Raw genomic sequence first — 22,500 nt, 5'->3', positions numbered from 1 at the left:
AAACTTAGGTCAAGCTTGTCAGCAAGCCCCTTTACCCACTGAGCCCTCTCACCAGCCCTCCTTCTTCTTTTCTGTCTGCCTGCTCTAAACCCAGGATGATATCAACTCGACATCCTTAAAGGCATGTGCAAAAGCTTTCATGGGTACCCAGGATTCTGATCCTTTCTTTGGGGATATATTGAGTCTGCAGCATAGCCGACTGTGGTGGTGGTGACGGTGGTGGTGACGGTGGTGGTGGTGGTGGTGGTGACGGTGGTGGTAGTTCTAGGCTCAGGCTGAGCAGTGGGCATCAAGAAACCAGATATCCCTAGTTGTATGCCTTGAGTGACTGCTGGCTTCCATGTCTGTTTGATGAGCATGGCACAGTTCTTGTTTCTTAGCTGTCTGACGGGCTGCACTTTGGAAGAAGCAGAAGGACCAAGGCTCTGTCCCCTCTATCCCTGTTTCCTGTATCGCTGACTCTGATGTGGTCCAAGACTCGAAGTGGGTGGACAGCATAGTGGATGAGATCTGGTGGACCAGACATTTGGTGACAGACTTTAGCTGCGTCCTGCACCTGCCATGTGGAAGGGTGCTCTCCAGATGACCCCACCTTCCCTCTTCCTTCCTTGTCCCCTCTCCCAGAACTGCTTCCCTGTAGCTCCTCTGCTCCTGGCTCCTCCTCTCCTCCCTGAGCTCCAGCCCCACCTTAGAGCTGGTAAGCATGGAGACCCTAGACTATGGCCAGCTCCCACAAGGTTCCAAACTGTTTAAGTTCAAGAGTGCTTCATGGGGTAGCAACTGCTTTGCTGACAAAGGGGAACCCCAGGGAGTCTCAGAAGGAGGAGCCCCCCTCTCCCCACACCAGACCCTGCATAGCTTCCACCTCTGACTGCTTCATGGCAACTTCTTCTAGAATTTTCTCAGTGTCCAGCTGTGGCCTCTTCTACACAGTGAACCCATTTTCTCAGTCTCAGTGTTCCGTGACCCTTCTTTGCTGAGTCTTTGAAGCTAAAGAGAGATCCCACCCCATCCTCAGGCTCAGTGGAACCTAACCAAGCAAGGCGGACGGGGCACAGGCAGGGCCCTGTGGTCCCTGAGGCTCTGACCCCACCTCAGGCAGCTGGGTGAACATTGAGTCTGACTGTCAAGAACTGGCCTCTGACTCCGCCCCTGGCTCCTGGGTGCTGTTCTGACAGGAGCCTGAACTCTGACCCTGGGGTCACTGTGCCCTGTAATTAGGCCATAGCTCATATCTGCCTGGGCCTCAGGCCACAGAACAGCTCCAGCTGGCACCCTGTCCAAGATGGCTTGTGTGATTAATGGAGGGTCCCACCGGGCCAAGTGGCCCCTGGTAGTAAATGCCGCTTCTCCTTGACTTTTTTTTTCTTCTCACTTTTAAAGTGCCTTTGAGATCTTCCCATGGTGTGTGGAGGGAGGAGGGAGGGTATTTCTCTATTTAGGCAGGTCAGGACTGGTCACTACACATGTATCTAATGACTGGACTTAAGATGGAGAAGGAGGGAATGGCTAAGCCAGGAAACTGGACCCTGAGAACTGATCCTGGCCTAACAGCCTTCTCTATGCTGCAGAGAAGACACAGGACCATGTCTCCCTCAGGAGCTCTGGGTCCCCAGGAAAGTACCCAGGCTTATCATGCTGGAAAGGAAGGTAGGTCCCAGACAGACCTGTATTGCATAGGCAGGCTGCCTGACCATTGTTTCATGGAGGCTTCTTGGCGTGGCCCCCATCTGGAGGATCATGGGAAATGGGACCCGTGCGAAGCCTCAGAATATGGGAGAGCAGTGTTTGGGGGAGTTGAGAACCTTCAGGTGAGTTAGATGTTGGGGAGCAGATAGGAGGTAAACTGAGGTGAGTGGGCTGTGCTGGGTACTGGCCTCTAGTTGGACTCTAAGCTTTCTATCCCTAGACGGGACCCTGGTTTTGTGTCCCACTGTGCAAACTAGGAAACTTAGCTTCCTCCCCTGTGGCTTCTGACCTTCACATTCTAAGTGGCAAGAGCTGCAGGCTAGGCTTTCTCTCTCTCTCTCTCTCTCTCTCTCTCTCTCTCTCTCCCTCCCTCCCTCCCTCCCTCCCTCCCTCCCTCCCTCCCTTCCTTCCTTCCTTCCTTTCTTTTTTTGAAGTCTTCAGCCTCTTATTCCTTCATCAGCTGCCATTTAATTGGGAACTTTTGGCCTGAGGGAACTCAAAGGTCACATAATCCCCTCCCCTCCCCAAGGCCAGGAGCATCCAGACCCTCCTTCAGGGACCTGTCCGCAGCTGTGTCCTTTGTGTACAGTGGCACAAGCCCATAATCCCAGCACTTGGGAGGTGGAGGCAGGAGGCATGGATTCAAAGCCAGCCTTGGCTGCATAGTGAGTTTGAGAGCAGCCTGGCAATATAAGACCCCGTCTGATAAACAAAACACAAACTCAAAATACTTCTGTGTCCACCTCTGCACAGCATCAGGGAGAGACGCTTCCTCTGCCCTGTGGCCTTCCTGCCCCAAAACAGGAAGTTCTTCCTCATATCTGCCCCACATCTCAATTTAACCTCAATTTAGGCCTGTTTCTTCAGCTGCTGACGATTCCAGGTGTGTTCAAGTCCCATAGCTGTAATTTAGCAAAGACGAAAGGGAGTCGAATCCTGCAACCAGTTTATGGCCATTGCGGAATGACCCTGGGGCTCCAAGCAGGAGGGGAGCAAGGTGGCAGGTTAGAGGCAGGAATCTAAAATTTACACAAAGAGGGCCTTTACTGGGGCAGCCTCCTCAAGGGGCCACAGGCTCTGGAAGAAGAACGTTGGAGGCCCACAGGGGAGGGTGTAGGCTAAGGCCCCCCAGCTCTGGGCAGAGGCTTCTTACATGCCTGTCTGATGGGTTTGTAGCATTGTGAGGAGGGCTTCCTGACCCTGTATGAGGCTACGTGTGTGTGTGTGTGTGTGCGCACGCAAATGCGTGTGTGTTAGTGTGTGTGTTTTGTGAGTGAGTGTATGAGTGTATGTGAGTGTGTGTGTGCAAGAGTGTGAGTATATGTGTGTATGTGTTAGTGTGTGTGTTTTGTGAGTGTGTGCAAGTGTGTGAGTGTGTGTATGAGTGTATGTGAGTATATGTTAGTGTGTGTGAGTGTGTGTGTGTGTGTGTGTGTGTGTGACATCTGCTGCAGGCAGAGTGACCCTGTAATTTACTGCCACCTGGAACTCCGGATTCTAAAGGGGATCTGTGACCCTATCAAACAGTTTGTGAGCTGGGACCTCCAGGCTGCACATGAGGACGGTTTGACAAAGAGGGGACCCACCCTCACCTCCACCTCGCTGATGAGCCAGGCAATAGAAAGGGTCACTGTGCTCAGTGCTGAATAGCATGAAGCTGGGTAGGAAACATGGTGGGCTGAGAGAGAGGAGCAGAAGACCCATCTGTCCCTTCCCTGGACTTCCAAGCTGGACTGAGAGGTGGGCTTTAGAGTAGACACAAAGCCAAGAAGCCCAACAGGATGGGAAGACAGGCTCGAGTCCTCTCCTCCTCCTTCTTTTCCTCCTCCTCCTCTTCTTCCTCCTTCTCCTCCTCCTCTTCTTCCTCCTCTTTCTCCTCCTCCTCTTCTTCCTCCTCTTTCTCCTCCTCCTCTTCTTCCTCCTCTTTCTCCTCCTCCTCTTCCTCCTCCTCTTCTTTCTCCTCCTCCTCTTTCTCCTCCTCTTCTTCCTCCTCCTCTTCCTCCTCCCCTTCTCTTCCTCCTCCCCTTCTCTTCCTCCTCCTCTTCCTCCTCCTCCTCCTCTTCCTCCTCCTCCTCTTCCTCCTCCTCTTCTTCCTCCTCCTCTTCTTCCTCCTCCTCTTCTTCCTCCTCCTCCTCCTCCTCCCCTCCTCTTCTTCCTCCCCTTCCTCTTCCTCCTCTCCCTCCTCTTCCTCTTCTTCCTCCTCTTTCTCTTCCTCTTCCTCCTCCTCTTCCTCCTCCTCTTCCTCCTCTTCTTCTTCCTCCTCCTCTTCCTCTTCTTCCTCCTCTTCCTCTTCCTCCTCCTCTGCTCTCTTCCTTTCTCTCCCCTTCTCTGGAGACAGAGATCTTGCTGTGCAGGGTGTCACACAGGCTCCACAGTGGAGCCACTGTGACATGGAGCTGTACCCAAGCCTCCTCTCCCCTTTTCTGGGATTGAAGGGGACCGTCGTTTCTGGGGCTGCTATATCAGCTTTGGTGGGACTTCCCACCCTCATACAGTAAGTATTCTCTCAGAGCTGTGCAGGTCAGCAGTTAGTTACAACTCAAGGTGTCTGTGGCCTAACTACCTTCTCCAGGCCCCGAGGGAGGGAAGGATGAGCTGTTCCTATGTCTCTTCTGGCTTTGGTGGCTGTCAACAGTCTTCGACTTGTACACACTTCCCTGACACGCACCCGTGATGGCCTTCATGAGGCCGTCTGCATGTGTGTGTTTTATCAGTTTTATCTCTTCCCATCTTCCATGACTTTTGTCACGGGTTCAGGGCCCGCCCTGATCCAGGGCAGTCCTTCAGAGCCTCGCTTTAATCATAGTTGGAGAAATTCTTTCTGAATAGAGCCGCAGTTCTAGGTCATGGGAGGCAGTACATATGTGTCATCTGAGTGGGCACTGCCTCTCTCATTGTGCTTGGCTCACCCAAAGCAGGTAGTTGGATTTGGGGGAGCCACTGTGACAGGCTCTGAGTGGATTCCAGATGAGTGAGTGTGTTGCTGACTGGACCTGGGTACCACTTCATCTCACTGTTGACAGGTCTTTCCAAGGAGAAACCAACACAGTGAAGTTGGGGGCAGGACACCTAGGAAGAAGTCAATGGTAGAGGACTTATTCAGCATGCCAGTAAAAAAACCAGTTGTCTGCGATCCTGAACACGAGGTCTTGGCCGCGCACAGCTGCCTGTATTCCGTGTCCTGTTTTGAGGGACCAGGCTTTGCAAGCTTTGCCTTGGGAGACGCGATGTGGGCACTGACACCCTGTGTGCTGGGCTGAGATCCCAGACCCAGCTTCTACAAATGTTTATTCTTTGTTTCTCTTCATCTTATCTCAGAGACTCAGTGGCAGGGATGGGATTTTTTCTAACCTCCCTCACAGGGTCACTTCCCCTTTGGCATGTGATAGGGAAATTTGAGGGCCCAGAGTGACCTTGACAAAGGAAGAAGTCTCTTTCTAAAGTCATCAGAAAGTAACACATGGGAGCCAGGCTCCGTGGTACATATGCTGGAGGGACTGAGACAGGAGGACCACTGAGAGTTTGAGATCAGCTTGGGCTATGTACAGTGTGAGCCTCTGTCTCAGTGAACCAAGAGAGAAGAGAAGGAGAGAGAGGGTGGAGGGAGAGGGGAGACAGCACAGAGTTGACCCTTTGCTTCGGCAGAATGGCCTTCTCTGGCTTTGTCCGTGGAACCCCAAGTCCCCTGGCAGAATCGCTTTCCAGAGATACCAGTTGTACCTCTTCCCAGGAGTTAGGTGGATGGAAGTGTCCAGCCTTTTCCTCACCCAGAGATGCTGGTTAAATCTTTGTGAGTTCATGCTGGGTTTCCAAAGGCAGGCAGAGAGGATCATGGGACAGGACTCTATGGGCAATGACCTCGGTGTCATGATCCCTGGCCACCATCTGTGGGCCACATGTACAGATAAACCCAGGGTAGCCAGAGCCCTGGCCTGTCATGCTGGAGCCCTGGGCAGAGGTACTTTTTCTTCTAGGATCTGTCTGCTGGGCTCAGCAGGGTCGGGACCTGAGGAAGGTGCAGCGGGAGAGGGGAGGGAGGGAGGCTCTCCTGAGGTGTCAGCTCCTGCTTTCTCACTTTCCTTCCTAGACTTCGGGTAGGTTTGAGGTCTCCCGCTGGCACTGTCCAAGAAGGAAGAACTTCCTGTCTTCATTTGGACTTGGCCTGGCTTTGTTGTTAAATAACCACGTGGTTGTAGGTAGGGATGGCTGTTTACGGACTTCCTGTACAGGCTCTACTCACTGGGACTAATTTTAAGTTCTTCCTTTGGGACTGTTCTGCTTCCTGAAGGTACATCCCTCCCCACGTCTCCCATCTGTATCCTCCTCCTGTCCTAAGTCTACTCCCTGCCCCCTACCTACTGCCCCCCTCCAGCAGCCCAGGCCTCTGAAAGTAACCTTTGAGACAGGGACCCCCAAGGGGAGATGGTCACTAGGGTCCCCATGTTGGGATAGGACAGAGGGGACTAGGCCACAAAAGGCAATAGAGTCCAGCGTGTCCCGAGGAGCCCTGAGGATGGCAAACTGATCCCCAGAGAAATCCTGCCTCAGAATTCGGAGAGCTGGAGTGTTGATACTCCATTTTGGAGAGGACCAGAATATGACCTCCATCAGGTCCCAGACAGAGGCAGAGACAGGCTACCTAAGATGAGGTAAAGGCAGCAGGGTGCCTGAGCCACAAGTGTGGCCTCAGCCGGGAGAGGTGGGCCACTGCACCACATCACACGTGTGACTGCCACTACGTCGTCACGCACAGCTAGGTAAGGTTTGGCGTTCCAGGATATAGGATATGGCTCCAGCACTGTTGGGTTCGAGCCTTCAGCTGTCAGCCTTGAATGAGGCTCTCCAACGGTCTCATGCCACAAGGGCAGCTGGGGAAGGCATGGGGCCCTTGCTCTACATTCTCAGTCTCCATAGGATGGGAGTTGCTGCCTCCAGTTCGGGCTGAGTAGGAGGCTAAGGCCCAGCTCTGCCAAGGCCAAGGCCTTGCCCGCTGCCCCGCCCCACTCTTTCCCAGAGTAAGGATCTGGGCCCAAGGCCCAGTTCTTAAAGGAGCCCGAGAGCAGGGCAGGACAGTTGCGGCCGGGGAGCCTTCTGGTCCACCACCCACCAGCTCCTCTTCATACAGGTGCGTTGTTACCAGTGGGTGGACGGACGGCTTCCCTCTGTGGCACCATCTGTCCTATGCCCTGAGTGGTGAACTCTGCCTTCCATGTGGCTAGCGTATGCTGCAGTTCCTGCGTAGAAGTCTGACCTGAGTATCTCAGCCTGAGCAATGGTTCTATGCTGTTCCCTCCCTGTGCTGTTTTGACCTCAGGCTTTCCGTTTCCTTACTGGACAGTGGTCTCAGGCTGGGGCGAGGCTTTGTAGCTTTCCCTGGTCTCCCCTCCCAGAGCAGGCCCGATACAATCCGTGCACCAGGAAGTGTTCGATCCGGTTTCAGGAGCCAGGAGCAGTTCAGAGGTTCCCGCAGCTTGCGGTCAGAGCAGGGGCCTTAACAATGGTCCCTTGTGCTTCCTACATTCCTCCTTAAACAGGCCCAGACCCAGGCTGCTCAGGCTTAGGCCCCCCACAGGTTCTGGGGAAGGAGGGTTTACAGCTGGAAGGAGGCTGCTGGCCTTTCTGTGGATAGCTGCTGAGGCAAAGTGCTTGAGGGGCAAGGGGAGGGGCTTGTGCTTCGGGAAAGGAGTGAGCTGGGAGGTGTGTGTTCTCTTGCATCATGTGCAAAGTCCTCCAGAACCACCAGAACTTCCCTAGCAAGGTGCAGTTTTCAAAGATGCGCTCACGCCCGTGACGGGAGTTAGGACCCTGTGTATGCGGCTTGTATCCTGCTATTTTTACTAAATTTTCTCAGCATTTCTCATCTTCCACGATGTGATTCCGGTGACTCTATGAGACTCTGGACTGTATATCCGCACGGTTTTCAGAGTCTGCCATGTTTGTGTGGATGTAGGTGCTCTCCTACCTAAATCTTCTGATCACTTCCTTGGGACGCAAGTCCCAGAAGTGGGCAGAGCACAAGATTCCTCAACAGCCTTTGGTTCTAGTTAGGAGGGTGGAGGCTGAGGGGCTCGGAGAAGTAGCTGAGACTTGAACCTGGCTTGGGTAGGGGTGAGTCAGACCTTTAGAGCACTTTGGGTAAAAAAGGCCCGAGTGGCCCCCTCCTGCCGTAAGGGCTGGTGGTACTGTTTTAGCTTCCAGTGGCAGTGTGGAGACCTATATGTTCTGTATATAATTTGGGGTGCTCACTGGGGTCCCTCTGGCTGCACTAGCTCAAACCTGTGCCCAGCTACTGCTCTACTAAGGCAGTCACTGGCATCAGATATGTAGTCAAGTCAGGGTCTCAGGCAGATGCCCTGGACTGAGCTGCAGTGTGGCACATTGTACCCTCTTACTGGGCTCCTGATGACCTCACACCACCCGGAGTCTTGACTCTCCTGCATCTTCTGCGTTTGTCCCAGGCTGCTATACTGCAATATTGGTGACAGGATGGACACATCCATTCTCTCTCAGTTCTGGAGTTTAAAGTCAAAGTGTCAGTAAATCTGTACTCTATCCAAACACCCCAAAGGGAGGATACTTCCTGCCTGTCCCAGCAGCTGTGGCCGGAGACACTCAGATGGCCTCTGGCTTCCAGCTCTCCGGATAATCTTTTGCCTTTCTCTTTCAAGGACACTACTTGGTGTCCATCCCAAATCAGAAGTATCCTCATCTTGATTATAGTGTAAGACCTGTTTCCCACAAAGTTCTGAGGGGATAGCACCTGAAGAGGTCTTTTTGTGTGTGGGGGGGCAGTTTTCAGAACCACTGCATAATCCTTGAAGAAAGTGGGGTGTCTTGGGCTAGGTGGGATTGAAAGCGATGCCTCTGCTCTGGAGGCCCATCCTCTAGGCTCCATGCCCACAGTTAGAAGCCCACAGCCACGCTGTTGGAAGTTAGTGAGGTCATGGTGGTGCCGTGAGCGGCCATGTCTAGTGTTGAACACACTCCCTGAAGCCTGTGGCTCCGTGGGCTGGGGAAGAAGTGTGTGGGCAGCGTAGGATCCAGGAAGGCTGGGGAGAGCCTGGCTTGGCACCTGATTCATCTCCTGAGGAGGACAGGCACTTATCTGGGGATGGATCTGAGCCAAGGCAGGCTCTCCCTCTGTGTACGCACATTGTATAGATAGCCAAGGACCTAGGGGCCTTGAGACCATGAGTGACTGAGGCTTGTGGATGTAGTTTGTTCAGCTCATTTTGCTTTGTGCCAGCGTTCAAAATTAACATGGGAATGTGGACTGTTGGCAGAATGCACAGGCAGAGACCAAGGCTGTGGGACCAAGGATGTGGGAGGGGGATGGAGGGGGGCAGGACTGGGGATAGCGATGGTGAGGGGTGGGGGTGATTGCAGTTTATGATTGGCCCAGGGTCTTGTTCCCTTCATTGTCTGACAGAAGGAAAGGGGTCCCCACAGGAGTGCTCCAGTCTGGGGAGCCAGGCACCAGGAGCCTGAGTTTCTTCTGCCTCTCCCCTCTGCAGCCTTACCTCTCTCAGGGCAGCGGGTGCCTGCTTGCAAGGCCCGTTAGGAGTGTGCCTGTGGGCCATAGGAGGGAGTTAGCCACTCCTCCCAGCCATTGGTAAGGATTCTGCTCTAGTTGCTCTTGGTGGTGTCTGGAGGGGCTAGTGTATATATGGGCTGGGGAACCAAGGGGGTGCCACCTATGTGGTAGCTACGGGGCATCATCATTTATTCTGGGTAAAGCCCCTAGTGTGGCAGCTTCGGGATCATTCTATGCTCCTGAGGGTAACTCCTCACCGGTGCTCTGTAGATAAGCCCAAGAAATTCACCGGTTCCCGAGGGGGAGCTTTAAAGTCATATATTAATTCCTTAGGAGACATAGTCATGTCTCTCAAGGAAGAAACTCTAACAAAACCTATGTGTGCATGTGTGTGTGTGTGTGTGTGCACATGTGTACGTGCATGCATGTGTGTGTGTATGTGTGTGTGTGTATGTGTGTGTGTGTGCACATGTGTACGTGCATGCGTGTGTGTGTGTGTGTGTGCCTGTATGTGTGTGTATGTATGGAGCATATTCAGAGTTGACCTCAGTTGTTTTTGATTGAGGGTCTCACTAGCCTGGAATGCTAAGAGGCTAGGTTGATTAGACAGCAAGTTCTGGGATCTCACTGAGCCCCACTTCTCCAGTACTGGAATTACAAGGGTGTGCACCCACACCCGGCCTTTAAAATGTAGATTCTGGAAGAGTTTCACTGACTTGAGTTCTTCAGTGAGTGGCTCCTATCCCAGCCTGTAGTCTTCTCAAGGAAGTCTGGTACTGTAGGCCTGTGGAGAGGGGTGGGGGAGGGTGTTTGCATTTGGAAAAGGCTGGAGGGGGCCGGTAGGGGTGCAGTATCTATGGTCCAGGAGCTGTCACCAGGGGTTGGGGCCAGTTCTTGGTCCTTTCTGCTGTGGGTAGGAGGAGAGAGGATATCATGAGGTCCCATGAAACCTGGGTTCTGGGGCTGGGGGAAACCCCCTGCATTGTCCGGATCCTGAGCTGGTGGATGTTCCTGCCACGCGGGCCCTTCCGGCTCTGCGTCTGCCTAACCTAAACAGCTGGTGTTCATTTCACTGGTGGCTGCAGAGACAAGAGACTGGAGGCCTCCTAGCCACCACCCTCTGCTCCCCTGGGAGCAGTCAACACGGCCGAGCGGAAACACTGGGCCTCAGGGTAGGAGCAGGGTGGTCAGTGTCCTGCACGGCCCAGAGTACTAGATTGACAGGGTCAAGGCTGATGAGGTCGGTCAGGGAGCATGTGCTGAGCCAAGGGACCAGAGGGTTAAGAATTACAGCCTTGGTATCAGAGATGGATGCTATGGTTCCTTACTGTTGAGGCAGGGGCATAGTATTCTTTTAAAAATTACACTTATTTACTTATATGTGCATGTGGGTCAGAGGACACATGGGGGTCCCTGCTTTACACACTAAACTGTCTCGCTGTCCAGGCAGGGGATAAGCCCTTTTTTTAATGTGTATGTGAGGGTGCCTCAGTGAACCAACCTGTGCAGCATATGCGTGTGGGAGCTTGCAGAGGTCGGAATAGGGCATCAGATCCCCTGAAACTGGAGTTCTGGGTGGTTGTGAGCCACCAGGTAGGTGCTGGGAATCAAACCCAGGTCCTTTGTAAGAACAGCGAGGGCCCTTAACCACTAAGCTGTCCAGCCCCAGGAATAGTATTCCTTATAGCACAGCTGTTGAGGTGTCTCGGGATGTCACATGTCATGGTGGGCTGTGCTCTCTTGGCTGATGGTGTCTGGGTGTGTGTCATGGGAGGAGAGGAAGAAGGGGAGGAAAACCACAGGAGAGAAACTCCACAGTCCTAAGTCTCTAGAGGGGGTGGCTTTATGGTTTGGGCTGTGGCCACAGCAGAACAAGGGAGGGGTTACCATCCTCTCAGGACAGCCTCCCGAGTGTCAGCGTGTCAGGAACTCTGGGAGGTCCTGGGATGAACTTGTCTGTCTCTCATACTTACCACATGCAGGCCAAAAAGGGAGGTGGCTTCCTCGTGAGCCCCATGGCATCGTACCCAGCACACCTTTCTCTGTCCTTCTTTCTTTCCATTTTGACCATGTTGGGTATTGATCCCAGTGTTCTGTACCTAGTAGGCAAGCACCCCCTCACTGAGGTTTCTCCATCCCTCGCTTTTTCTGGGGGGAAAAGTTCTCACAGAGTTCCTTGAGCTGGCTTTGAACTTGGTCTGTAGCACAAGCAGGCCTTGAACCTGAGATCTTTCCTCAGCCTCCCAAGTAGCTGGGATTCTCCACTCCCCTTGGTCTGACAGCTCTGCCATTTTTTTAACATAGAGAATGTCATGTAATGCCAGGGCCCCTTTCCCCTTGTGCACACCACAGCCTCTCTTCTCTCTCTCTTCCAGCCTTAAAGAGATCTTTTGAAGTCGAGGAAATTGAACCGCCCAACTCCACGCCACCCCGGAGGGTCCAGACCCCTCTGCTCCGAGCCACGGTGGCCAGCTCCAGCCAGAAATTCCAGGACCTGGGGGTGAAGAACTCAGAGCCTGCTGCTCGCCTTGTAGACTCCCTGAGCCAGCGCTCACCCAAGCCTCCCCTGCGGAGGGTGGACCTGGCCGGGGCCAAGGCACCTGAGCCCATGTCTCGCCGCACGGAGCTCTCCATCGACATCTCCTCCAAGCAGGTGGAGGGCCCAGCCTCCGCTGCCGGGCCCTCACGGTTCGGGCTGAAGAGGGCCGAAGTCCTGGGCCACAAGACACCAGAGCCTGTCCCTCGGAGGACGGAGATCACCCTAGTCAAGCCTCAGGAGTCAGTGCTCCGCAGGGTGGAGACCCCTGCCTCAAAGATTCCCGAGGGCTCTGCCGTGCCTGTCACCACCGATGCAGCCCCCAAGAGGGTAGAGATCCAGGTGCCCAAGCCAGCTGAGGCACCCAACTGCCCGCTCCCGCCCCAGACCCTGGAGAACTCAGAGGCCCTGGTGTCTCAGCTGCAGAGCAGGCAGGAGCCCAGACCCCCTGTGGCTGAGATCCCATATCGGAACCAAGAAGGTGAGTAACTCAGCACTGGGTCTTCAAGCTGTGTACTTGGGATAGGACCTTGCTCTGAGGTTCCTAGAAGAACCTTTGTGTGTGTGTGTGCGTGTGTGTGTGCGTGTGTGTGTGTGTGTGTGTAAGACACATACTTCCATGGAAATGGGAAAAGACCTGGATGTGCAGAGTTGCGTCCCAAGGCTCAGAGTCACAGCAAGTGCCTGCAGTTGAGAAGCACCTGTGGGGACCAAGCTCCTTTGGTGGCCACTGCCAGGCCTTGGTCATGCGATCCTGGAACTGTGAAACCTGGGCAGCTGGAGAGGGGTGGTTGGTGGCAGAGCCATGCGTGCTCCCGTGGCTCTTGGAACAAGCCATGTTCTGGTGATCGCTAGGTCACTGGGTGGGCCTTCTGGAATCCAGATCTCACCCATGAGGAAGCACAGCCTGAGTGCCAGGTGGAGGCCCGGAGCTGAGGACGGGGAGGAGGAACGTGAGTCCTCCCGATGTTTGCACTAGTGTCCTCCCGTCCTGCTATCTCTCTAGTCTGGCCTTCCTCCCTACATGAGTAACTTCTCACTGCTGAAGCAAAATTGCCCTAGGACCCACTTGAGGAAGGGAAGGGTTTGTGTTGGCTCTCGGCTCCAGGGGACAGAGTCATCATGGTGGAGAAAGCCAGATGGCGGTGGCATGTCCGCAGTCGGAAGCAGAGGGTGACGATGTGCTCCCACTTCTTTAATTACTATCATTCGTTGTAACGAAGCACACACAAGATACGTTGACTGCTGCGGTCCTGTTAATGGATGCAGCTCAGTGCCGCTAGGCACATCCAGGTTGTGTCACAAGTACCACCTCCATGAATTTCCAGAACTCTCCACACCTCAAACAGAAACTCTGCTCCCCATGAAGTAACTCCTTATGCCTCCTTCCTCAGGTCGTGACAGCCCCATGCTTCTTCCTCAGGTCGTGACAGCCCCATGCTTCTTTCTAGGTGAGGCTGCGCTACTCTGTTCTCTCTGGCTCCTTGAGACTTTCACAGTGGCCTCGGTGTTCATCCGTATTGGACCCTGTGTCAGAACCTGATTCCTTTAACAAACTGAATCGTGTTATATGCACAGCAGAACACTTTCTCCCCCTATAATGGACTTGTGCTTGCCAGGCAAGTGCTGTCCCACTGAGCTGTCCCCAGTTCAGGTAGAATCAATTTGTCTACTGATGTACATCTGGCTGACTCCCAGCATTTGCCTCTCGTAAACAATGCTGCCTCCTAGGATGCACGTAGCTTTGCAAGCCTCTGTTCTTTGACTCTTTAGTGGTTGGTGGCCTTGGGACCAGTCTGGGGTGACAGTGTGGGAACCTGGGAATCAGCCTTCTTAGAGTGTCAAATATCAGACCACAGGAAGTGTCCAGGGACTCATGAACCTTTGAAGGGTCCTTCCAGGCCTGGGTGTGTGTCTGCTTCTCTCTCCAAGTCCTAAGCTTGACCCTGTTGAGGGTTGCCCAGACTGAGCGTCCAGACCTCAGGTGGAGGGAACAGAGGCCCAGTGCACTGCTGAGTAGAGGGCTCAGTGCCCTGGCGTTCCCTCCACAGAGCCTGATTGATCTGAGACCTCCAGCTACACCTCCCTCCTGAGAGGAGCTGTTCACACTGCTGAGTCAGACAGGATGTGGGTGGAAAGACAGGCAGCTGCACCCGCCACCCAGCTGTTGATTGCAGCTGGTGCTGGATGCACAGAAGGTGGTCCTGGTTCTGGGGCCACGCGGGGAGCGTCTGATGAAGGATGCTGCTTATCTTCCAGTGAGGATGCAGCTCAGACGCTGCACCCGGGATTGGGCCATGGGGACCAGTCCACAGCCTCCACCCTCGCCAGCTTGTGGGTGGACAGTGAAAAAACTCTGTGGAAACCTGTTGAAGAGGGCAGGAACTTAATAGACCAGAGTAAAGAAAGGTCGTGTGTGTTTGTGTGTGTGTGTGTGCATTTGTGTGCCTGTTTGTATATGTGTGTATGTGTGTGTGTGCGCACATGAATATGTATGTGTGTGTATAGTGTGTATATGTGTGTGTTATGTGTGTATATCTGTGGTGTGTGTATGTGTGTGTGTGTATGTGTGTGCACATGAATATGTATGTGTGTGTCTGGTGTGTGTGTATGTGGGTATATGTGTGTGTTGTGTGTGTGCATGTGTGTATGTCTGTGGTGTGTGTTAAGTGTGTGTGTGATGTGTGTGTGTCTATGGTATGTGTGGTGTGGGTGTAGGGGGGCATGTGTGTATATATGTGTGTGCATGTGTGTGTCTGTCTGTATGTGTATGTGTGTACACATGTATATATATCTGGTGTGTGTGTGTCTGTGTATGTATGGGCGTGCATGTGTGTTTCTGTGTGTATATATGTGTGTATGTGTGCATGTGTGTGTGTATGTGTGTACATATGTGCGTGCATGTGTATGTCTGTGTGTCTGTGTGTGTGTGTCTGTGTATATGGTGTGTGTATGTGTGTGTTTCATGTGTATATGGTGTGCGTATGTGTGTGTAAGACAGAGGTCAGCTTTTGTGTCATTCCTCAGAAGGCATCCACCTTGCTTTTTTTTCTTTGAAGATTTATTTATTTATGTGTGTGTATTTTGCCTGCATACATATACACGTGCACCATGTGCGTGCCTGGAACAGACCCCCTGGAACTGTAGTTACGGACAGCCGTAAGCTGCCATGTGGCTGCTGGGAATTGAACTTGGGCTGTCTAGAGAAATATTCAGTGTTCCTATCTGCTGAACCAGTTCTACAGTTCCCAGTTTGCTAATTTTTTTTTCAATTTTAGATATATTTATGTTATTTTTTTGTGTATGATTGATTTAACTTCATATATGCGTGTGTACCATGCGCATGCCTAGTGGCTGCAGAGGTCAGAAGAGGGCGTCAGATGCCCTGGATTTAGAGTTGAGGATGGTTGTGAACCACCACGTGGGTGCTGGGACTGAGCAGTGCCTCCAGCCTGCACTGTCTGGGGACAGGACCTCTCGCTGGGATCTGGGCTGACCTGTCCGGCTGGCTGACCGGCAATGTCTCAATATCTTCCTGCCTCTACCTCTCCCGTGCTAATATGGTAAGTGCTTATGACACTTGTGGGTTCTGGGAATGATTCAGGTCCTTGTGCTTACGTGGCTGTATTTACCGATGGCTGAACACACGGAAGGCCCTTCGTGGTAGTCTAGAGCCCCAAGATAGTGGAGGACAGGGCAGAGCAAAAGAGAGAGACAAGGCAAGCAGGGCCTTCTCCAGGGAGCCTATTGGAAAACATATGGTGTGGCTCTGGGGAACTGTCTCATCTTCCCCCACCCACAGCCTCTCCTCCAATGCTACAGCCCATTCTCCCTCCTCCTCTGGCCGTACATCCATGGGGTCTCTGGTGCCCTTGCTGAGCTGTTCCTGGCTAGGCACCCAATAGCAGGGTCCTTCCTGCTCCCTAGCTCCCGGCTCGGCTCTTCTCTGTGTTTCCACACCTTCCTTACAAACCCTTAACTCCGACCTCTTGACCCCTGCTCTTGCTTTGTTCAACTCCTACACTCCCCTCAAATCCCTACCCATCCTGCCCCATAGGTGGACACACCCTCCCTTCCTGTAACTCCGGGCCATCTTTGCTTTCTCCTAGGTTGTAAATTACTTGCATGTGTAAACTACATCTTCCCACTGCTGGTCTCTTTTTTCCCAGCGCAGAAAACAGATTTCCATGGGACAATCAGTAATTTTCGATTCTTCAAAATGCAGAAAATTGTGAACATTAGGAAAAGGACTAAATTTTAACCACAAGCTCTCGTCACCCTCACCATTCTGCTGTACACTCTTCAGAATTCTGTCAGCAGCCAACTGGAGGCTGGGGTCCTCAGGGGAGGGGGGCACAGCTCGGGCCCGCTGTCTATTTTTATAGAGTATCCTACGGTAACTAGTAAGTGACTTGGACAATAAAAATTAATGGTGGCGTCTGGCAGGCGGTGACCTGGGGACATTTTAGCGGCTGCTGCAGGCACATGCAGGAACCCCAAAGCCTACCCCAAGGGACCAAGCTAATGCTTCTTGTAGCTTCTTCCCAGAGGTCCATGTTCCCTGCTCCACATCCTTGCTTGTCCCTTCAGTGCTGGGGGCTGAGTAGAGGAGGAGAGCCATCCTCAGAGTGCACTGGTGAGGGGTCAGGGAGGAGTAAGGGGACCTAGATGTCTGAAGGAGAAAGGCAGCCCAGGCTCCCTGGCCTCTGAGATCTAAGCTCTGTTATATATGTTGGGTTCCCGTTGTCATAGAGCCCTTGGTGATGCTGGGATACCTCGAGGGCAGGCTGCTGGCTCAGCTCCTCCAGCCTCCCTTCTGGCACACAGCCACACTTGGTGGCTCCCCAGACTGCCTTATAAGGAGGGTGCTGCACTTGCCTGCCACTCCCTCAAGCTCTGGTCCCTCGCCTTCTCTGGTGCTCATGAGGCCTGCTGAGTTCCTGGGTGTGTCCAGGCTGCACCCGTGAGCCCACTGTTCTGAGCGAGCACCTCCATTCCTCAGCCTGTTCAGTTTCTGAAGCGGTCGGTCTGTCAGTGGGGTTGGTCCCTGGGATGGGTGGATGACCTCCTCCCATATGTCCCTGGTGTTGTGTCTACATCAGACCCAGGGACAAATAGGGGAGAGGCCTCACGCAGACAGTGGGGTTACAAATCCGTTGTGGCATGCAGGGGATTAATCGGGGCACACTAATGGTGTCACAGAAGGGGGGAACTCCTGGACAGGAAGCCCTGGGCTCCAAATAAGGAAGAATGTACCAGGTTCAGCCTGGGGAGGACTTAGCATATCCCACAAGTTGAGGTGTCCAGTTGGAAAGTGGGCGATCCCTGTGAGAACTGGCAGGGAGATAACCCAGGCTCTGCAGAGGGCTCCATAGACAGCCTTTGTATTTGCAGGGTAGCTACAGGCTGCGGGGACTGCCCTGACTGTCCATGGGCGTGGCTCTCGTCGGGATGGGTTAAGGCCGATGGTGAAAGCCTGTTTGTGCTTCATGAGGCCAGCAGAGAAGTTGCTCACGGGGAGCCTCCTGTGTTTCTTCTGGAGGGATCTGGCCACGTCTGCAGGAAGGACATTCCTACCAAGCCACTGCACCCGCACGGCCCTCTCTCCTCTTTGCCACAGTGGCCACCCTGTTCTGGGACTGGATGTTTTTTCCTCTTGAGGATGGACCTGCTCAGTCTGAGCTCTCCCAGACTCTTCCCACCTAGGGCAAGGTAGAAAACTGGAGGGCTGGGAGGCAGAGTGGTCAGAGCAGCGGGATCTGCTTTAAGACGGAGGCCGACAGTCCCTGGCTCTGGGGTCTACGCAGAGTCCCTCCCTGGCTGCCTACCCAGCTGTCTGCCGCCCAGCTGTCTGCAGAACCAAGGCCGCAGTGATGAGGGAGAGCCAGGCCTCTCCACGGATCACGGCCCAGCAGCTGTGGAATACCTTAAATAGAGAGAAAGACAGCTGGGGCACGCCTGCCTGGGGGGCGGGTCCTGTTCCACCCCTCCAACTCTGTGGCTGAGGCTCTGACCACCCAGCGGTGCTCTGGATTGAGCCTGGCTCAGCACATGGCACTGTATGACCCTCCCATCCCCACCTACATGGAGCAGTTGCCCAAGGAGGAATCATGCCATTATCCTCAGCCTCTAAGCTCTGGACAGCTGCTGGATCCAGCGTCTGAATGGTGCTATGGCTGTAGAGGGTGGCCCAGGGCAGATAGCCATGCTTTCCCCATGTGGCTGGACAGAGGGCACATTCATCCCGGAAACGGCACACTGATGTTCCCAGCTGACACCCGGGATGTGGGCAGCCTCTGACCAGACTCTGGATTTCTCCGGTGGCCAGGAAGAGTGCCACGAGGCACATGCCTCACTCCCAGAGCCTCAAGTCTGGGAGTTTCAAAGGAAGGTATATCCAGGGCTCTCACTTCCTCTAGGCCTCGCAGTGGACAGGGTAGGTCCCTCTCCCATTACAGGAAATCTTTTACCCTCCTGTGGTCAACAGACCAGGGGCATTGGGATCTGAAACCTGGCTTCCTTCCAGGTCTCTGCAAACACTGGGCACAGGAGAGAGTAAAAGGGACCTGAGAGTGGGTGGTGGAAGAAAGATCTGGAGTTCTGTCCAGCCCAGGCATGTGTGAGCCCATCTCAGCAATAAAACCAGTGGAGGCAGGAAGTTTGGGGAGATAGCTCAGTGGTTAAGAGTGCTTGTTACACTAGGCGTGTAGCCATGCCTTTAATCCCGAGTACTTGGGAGGCAGAGGCAGGTGGATCTCTGTGAGTTCAAGACCAGCCTGGTCTACAGAGTGAGTTTCAAGATAGCCAGGGCTACATACTGAGACACTGTCTCCAAAAAAGGAATGAAAAATTTGTTGCTTTTTCAGAGGGACTAATTTCAGTTCCCAGCGTCCATATTGGGTGGCTTATAACCACCTAGAGCCCCAGCTCCAGGAAATCTGATGCCCTCGTCTGGACTTTACAATCCCCCTCCCTCTCTCCCTCCATCTCTCCTTCTCTCCCTCCGTCTCTGGGCTTAGCAATTAAGAGCACATTCTGCTCTGGCAGGGGACTTGAGTTTGGTTCCCAGCACCCACATCAGGTGACTTACAACCACCTACCCAGTGTCCCTGGCCTCCACCCAAACATGATATATAAATGAAAATTTAAAAATTAAAAATCCTAACAAACAGACAATTCCCTCTAAACTAATAACCAACAGGCTTGGGAGGAGTTGGGGGTGCCAGAAGGATCTCATGCCCTTTGACCCCAGCCCTGCTTCTGACTATCTCACTTTACTCGAAGAGCAATAATTCTTTGGGGAAGTCCTTGTGTGGGGGTCTGTCTGTCTCTATCTGTCTCCCAGAGAAAGAAACAGGCCTGTAGCCATGACACCATACCTTGCCCATGCTGAATTCTACCCACTGGCTCCTGGTGGAAAACCATCCTGTACCTGTCTGGCATTGCCTGGATTCTAAAATGGCCCCGGAGTTTCCATCTCCCTCTGATAGCTCACAACGGCTCCTATGGAAGCAGAGAGTCAGTGCCAGGCACAGGCAGGCTTTGCTCACTTCTGGGAGCCTGGGATTCTGTTTCTGCTCTGCCCTGGGCCTGATGACATATTCCTCTGGCCCATTCTTCTTGTGTTCAGAGTGGGTGTGGCTCCTCATTAGGATGAATTGTGGGAGTGGGAGCCGGCCCCCGGAGTTTGTGTTAAGTGCATACATGGAAACTGAGCCCCACCCTTGTTTAAGGAAGCTGTGTCTTGCCTGCAGACTAGAGGAAATGCTGGAGTTTTCAGGTCTCCTGGTCCGGAGGCCCTGTCAATGGGCCCTGCTCCCACCCACAGGTGGACCCACACAGGCGCTGACCTGCTGCCTGGCTCCTGCCTTTTCCTGCTCAGCTTTCTGCTGTGTATTCCAAAAGGTCTTTTCTGCTCACTGCTACATTGTATCCTAAGGATTCCAAGAAGCCTGAAAAGGAAGCTGTCCCCCCATCCCCAATGGCTGTTCTCAGGAGGGTGTACCATGATGGTTGGGCGTACTGACAACGTTTGGAATTTTGTGTGTGCAGATTTTGTCAAAAAGCCTATGTGTGGTGGACAGGGGTGTTGGTTTAATGGTGACGCACAGGATTAGCATTTGAGGCCTTGGGTTGGATCCTTAACATGGCCAAGAGAAAAATAAAAGGGAAAAAAATCTCTGTTTTAGAGGCATCTCAAATGCCTCAAATTAATTATTTTTTTAATTTCGTACCTTATGTGTGTTTTCCTGTGTGCAGATCTGTGCACCATGAGCATGCTTGTTATACTAGTGCAGACCAGAAGGGGGCACTGTTTTCCCTGGAACCAGAGTTACAGATCGTTGTGAGCTGCCGTGTGGGTGCAGGGAACTGAACCTAGCGCCTCAGCAGCCTCTGAGCTATTGCTCCAGCCCCATGCTCTCTTTTCTAAGAGGTTTTGAGCTGATGGTGGTGGTCAGACCTTGAGAGGTTCAAGCTGGGAGATGGCCAGTAGTTAGAGACCAACCTGGTGACAGAGTGAATGCATAAGAGTCTTCCTTGGAGGGAGGGAGAGGGAGAGGGGGAAGGGAGAGGGGAAGAAAAATTCTTTTGACCTTTGTTGTGTGTGGTACAAGGTTTAAGCCCCTCACACACACACACACACACCCCGAGCTGTAGTGTGTTGTTCTAAACAGAAAATCTGAAGGCTTGTGTTTGTCAGGCTTCTGCTTTTTCTCTGAGCGCTTGGGTTTCACATCCTGCTGCATTCCAGAATTATAGACAAGAATTTCATCCGTGTTTTCTTCTAATGTTTCTGTGGTTTTATTTTTATGTACTGATGTTGTTAATCTGCTGGAATTTATTTCAGTTTGAGCATCGTGGTGGGATCTGGACTTTTGGGTTTGGTATTTTTGTTTTTTTGTTTTGTTTTGTTTTGTTTTTTTGGTTTTTTTGCACGGATGCACAGTGAGCTGGCTCTGCAGTGTGGGGCGTGTGCTGAGCTATTTTTGTTTTTTTGGTGACAGCGTGGTGCTGGCTTAGCAGAAACACCCTGGATGCGTTCCTTTCTTCCTCTCCTTCTGGACTGCTTTCACACACAGTCCTGTCTTTGTTAAGACTGTTAAGGCACTCACTAGTGAAACCATCTGGGCCTCATACTTTTGTGGGTGACTAGCACTGAAAGAAAAAAAAACCACTTAAAGTTATTTTCCATGGGGCTGTGAGTTGGGAGAGGCTCTTCAGAACTTACTTTTTAGCCCTGAGGATGTGGCGGGGTGCTGGCCTAGGAGGCACGACTGCTTTTTATTCCCAAGCACCGAAAGAAATCAATTATTGTTTAGTTGGGTGTGTAGTGAATGCATGTAATTCAAGCATTTGGGAAGCAGAGACAGGAAAGCCATGAGTCTGAGGTTAACTTGGGCTATGTAGTGAATTCTGGGTCAGCCCAGGCTACACAGGAAGACCTAATCTCAATGCATACATATATGTACATATATATGCATATGTATTTGTGAGATGGCTCAGTGGGTAAAGGTGATCTCTTAGTCTCCTGGAAACCACACAAAGATGGATACAAAGAACTGGCTCTGCAAGGGTGTGCCCTGGACCTCCATACGAGTACTGTGGTGTGTGCCACACTCAGTCATGCATGTATATAGTAACAGTAGTTTTAAAATGTGTTTGTATGTGGTGTATGCATGCCCAGATGCGGATCCCTGAGGAGAAGGCCTAGGGTTTCCCTCCACTATTCCCTTGAGATGGCTGGTCTCTCACTAAACCTGAAGCCCTGGTGTTCGGCCAGGCTAGGTGGCCAGCCAGCTTCAGCCATCTCTTGTCTGAACACTTCTCTCAGTGTTGGTGTCACATGCATGCACAGCCATGCTGTGTTTTAGTGTAAATTCTGAGGATTCTGTCAGGATTTCATGCCCATGTAACAGGCATCTCTCCCCAGAACCCCCAAACCCCAGTGTTCCTCCTAGACCAGTGGTTCTCAACCTTCCGAATGCTGAGAACTTTAATACAGTTTCTCATGTTGTGGTGATCCCCCCAACCATAAGATCATTTTCATTGCTACTGTATAAGTCTAATTTTGCTACCGTTATGATTTGTAATGTAAATATCTGATATGCAGGACATCTGACAGGTGACCCCAAAAGGGATCAAGACACACAGACGAAGAACCACTGTCCAAAAAAAAAAATCATTCACTCATCTATTTAAAATCATTCAGACCATTCAGAGATGGTTGCTTTAGCACCTTCTGGGGGAGGGAATGTAGAGGGGACGGCTCGCTGTGACTCCATCAGCATCTGTCCGGGATATGGTTCCACCTGCAGGGGGCTGGGGGGGGGCGAATATATGAGCTGTCAGACTAGGAGATGCCCTGGGCCACACTGTTCTAAAGCACATCTGTGCACTAGAGAGTGGCAAAGGTTCTGAGAAGGACATGTGCAGAGGACCCTGGACCCTGAGAAGCAAGGCCACCTACCCACCTTCCATTGTTGGAACCTTGGAGGAAGGAATGATGGGAAAAGAACTGTCTTGGAGTTGGGGGAGGGCAGTGGTCCAGGCAGGATGCTAGATCTCAGGATCACCAAGTCTGGAATCTTCCAGAAAGTAACTGAAGAAGCACATTTTACATCAGGGTATAGGTGTGTGTGCATGCGTGCGTGTGTGCGTGTGTGTGCGTGTGCATGTGTGTGCCTATGTGTGCCTGTGTGTGGTGTGTGTGTGTGCATGTGTGGTGTGTGTGCCTGTGCGT

The 22,500-nt window shown here is 52.6% G+C and overlaps 1 protein-coding gene across 5 annotated transcripts in view; it reads left to right on the top strand.

Annotated features, from left to right (window-relative positions):
- Positions 1 to 22,500, top strand: part of Septin9 (septin 9) — a 163,213-nt gene that overhangs the window by 81,172 nt on the left and 59,541 nt on the right. For 4 of the 5 annotated variants that reach the window (XM_028752750.1, XM_028752753.1, XM_028752751.1 and 1 more), the window contains one exon: positions 11,599 to 12,240. In XM_028752750.1, the coding sequence (XP_028608583.1) occupies positions 11,599 to 12,240 (642 nt within the window). Of the gene's footprint in view, positions 1 to 1,571; positions 1,651 to 11,598; positions 12,241 to 22,500 lie in introns of all 5 variants that reach the window. The other variant, XM_028752749.1, reaches the window with a different exon arrangement.

The sequence above is a fragment of the Grammomys surdaster genome, unplaced genomic scaffold, assembly GCF_004785775.1.
Source record: "Grammomys surdaster isolate TR1022 unplaced genomic scaffold, NIH_TR_1.0 125940, whole genome shotgun sequence".
NCBI lineage: Eukaryota > Metazoa > Chordata > Mammalia > Rodentia > Muridae > Grammomys > Grammomys surdaster.
The sequence above is the reverse complement of the archived record's forward strand: the minus strand, read 5'-3'. Positions and strand labels throughout refer to the sequence as shown.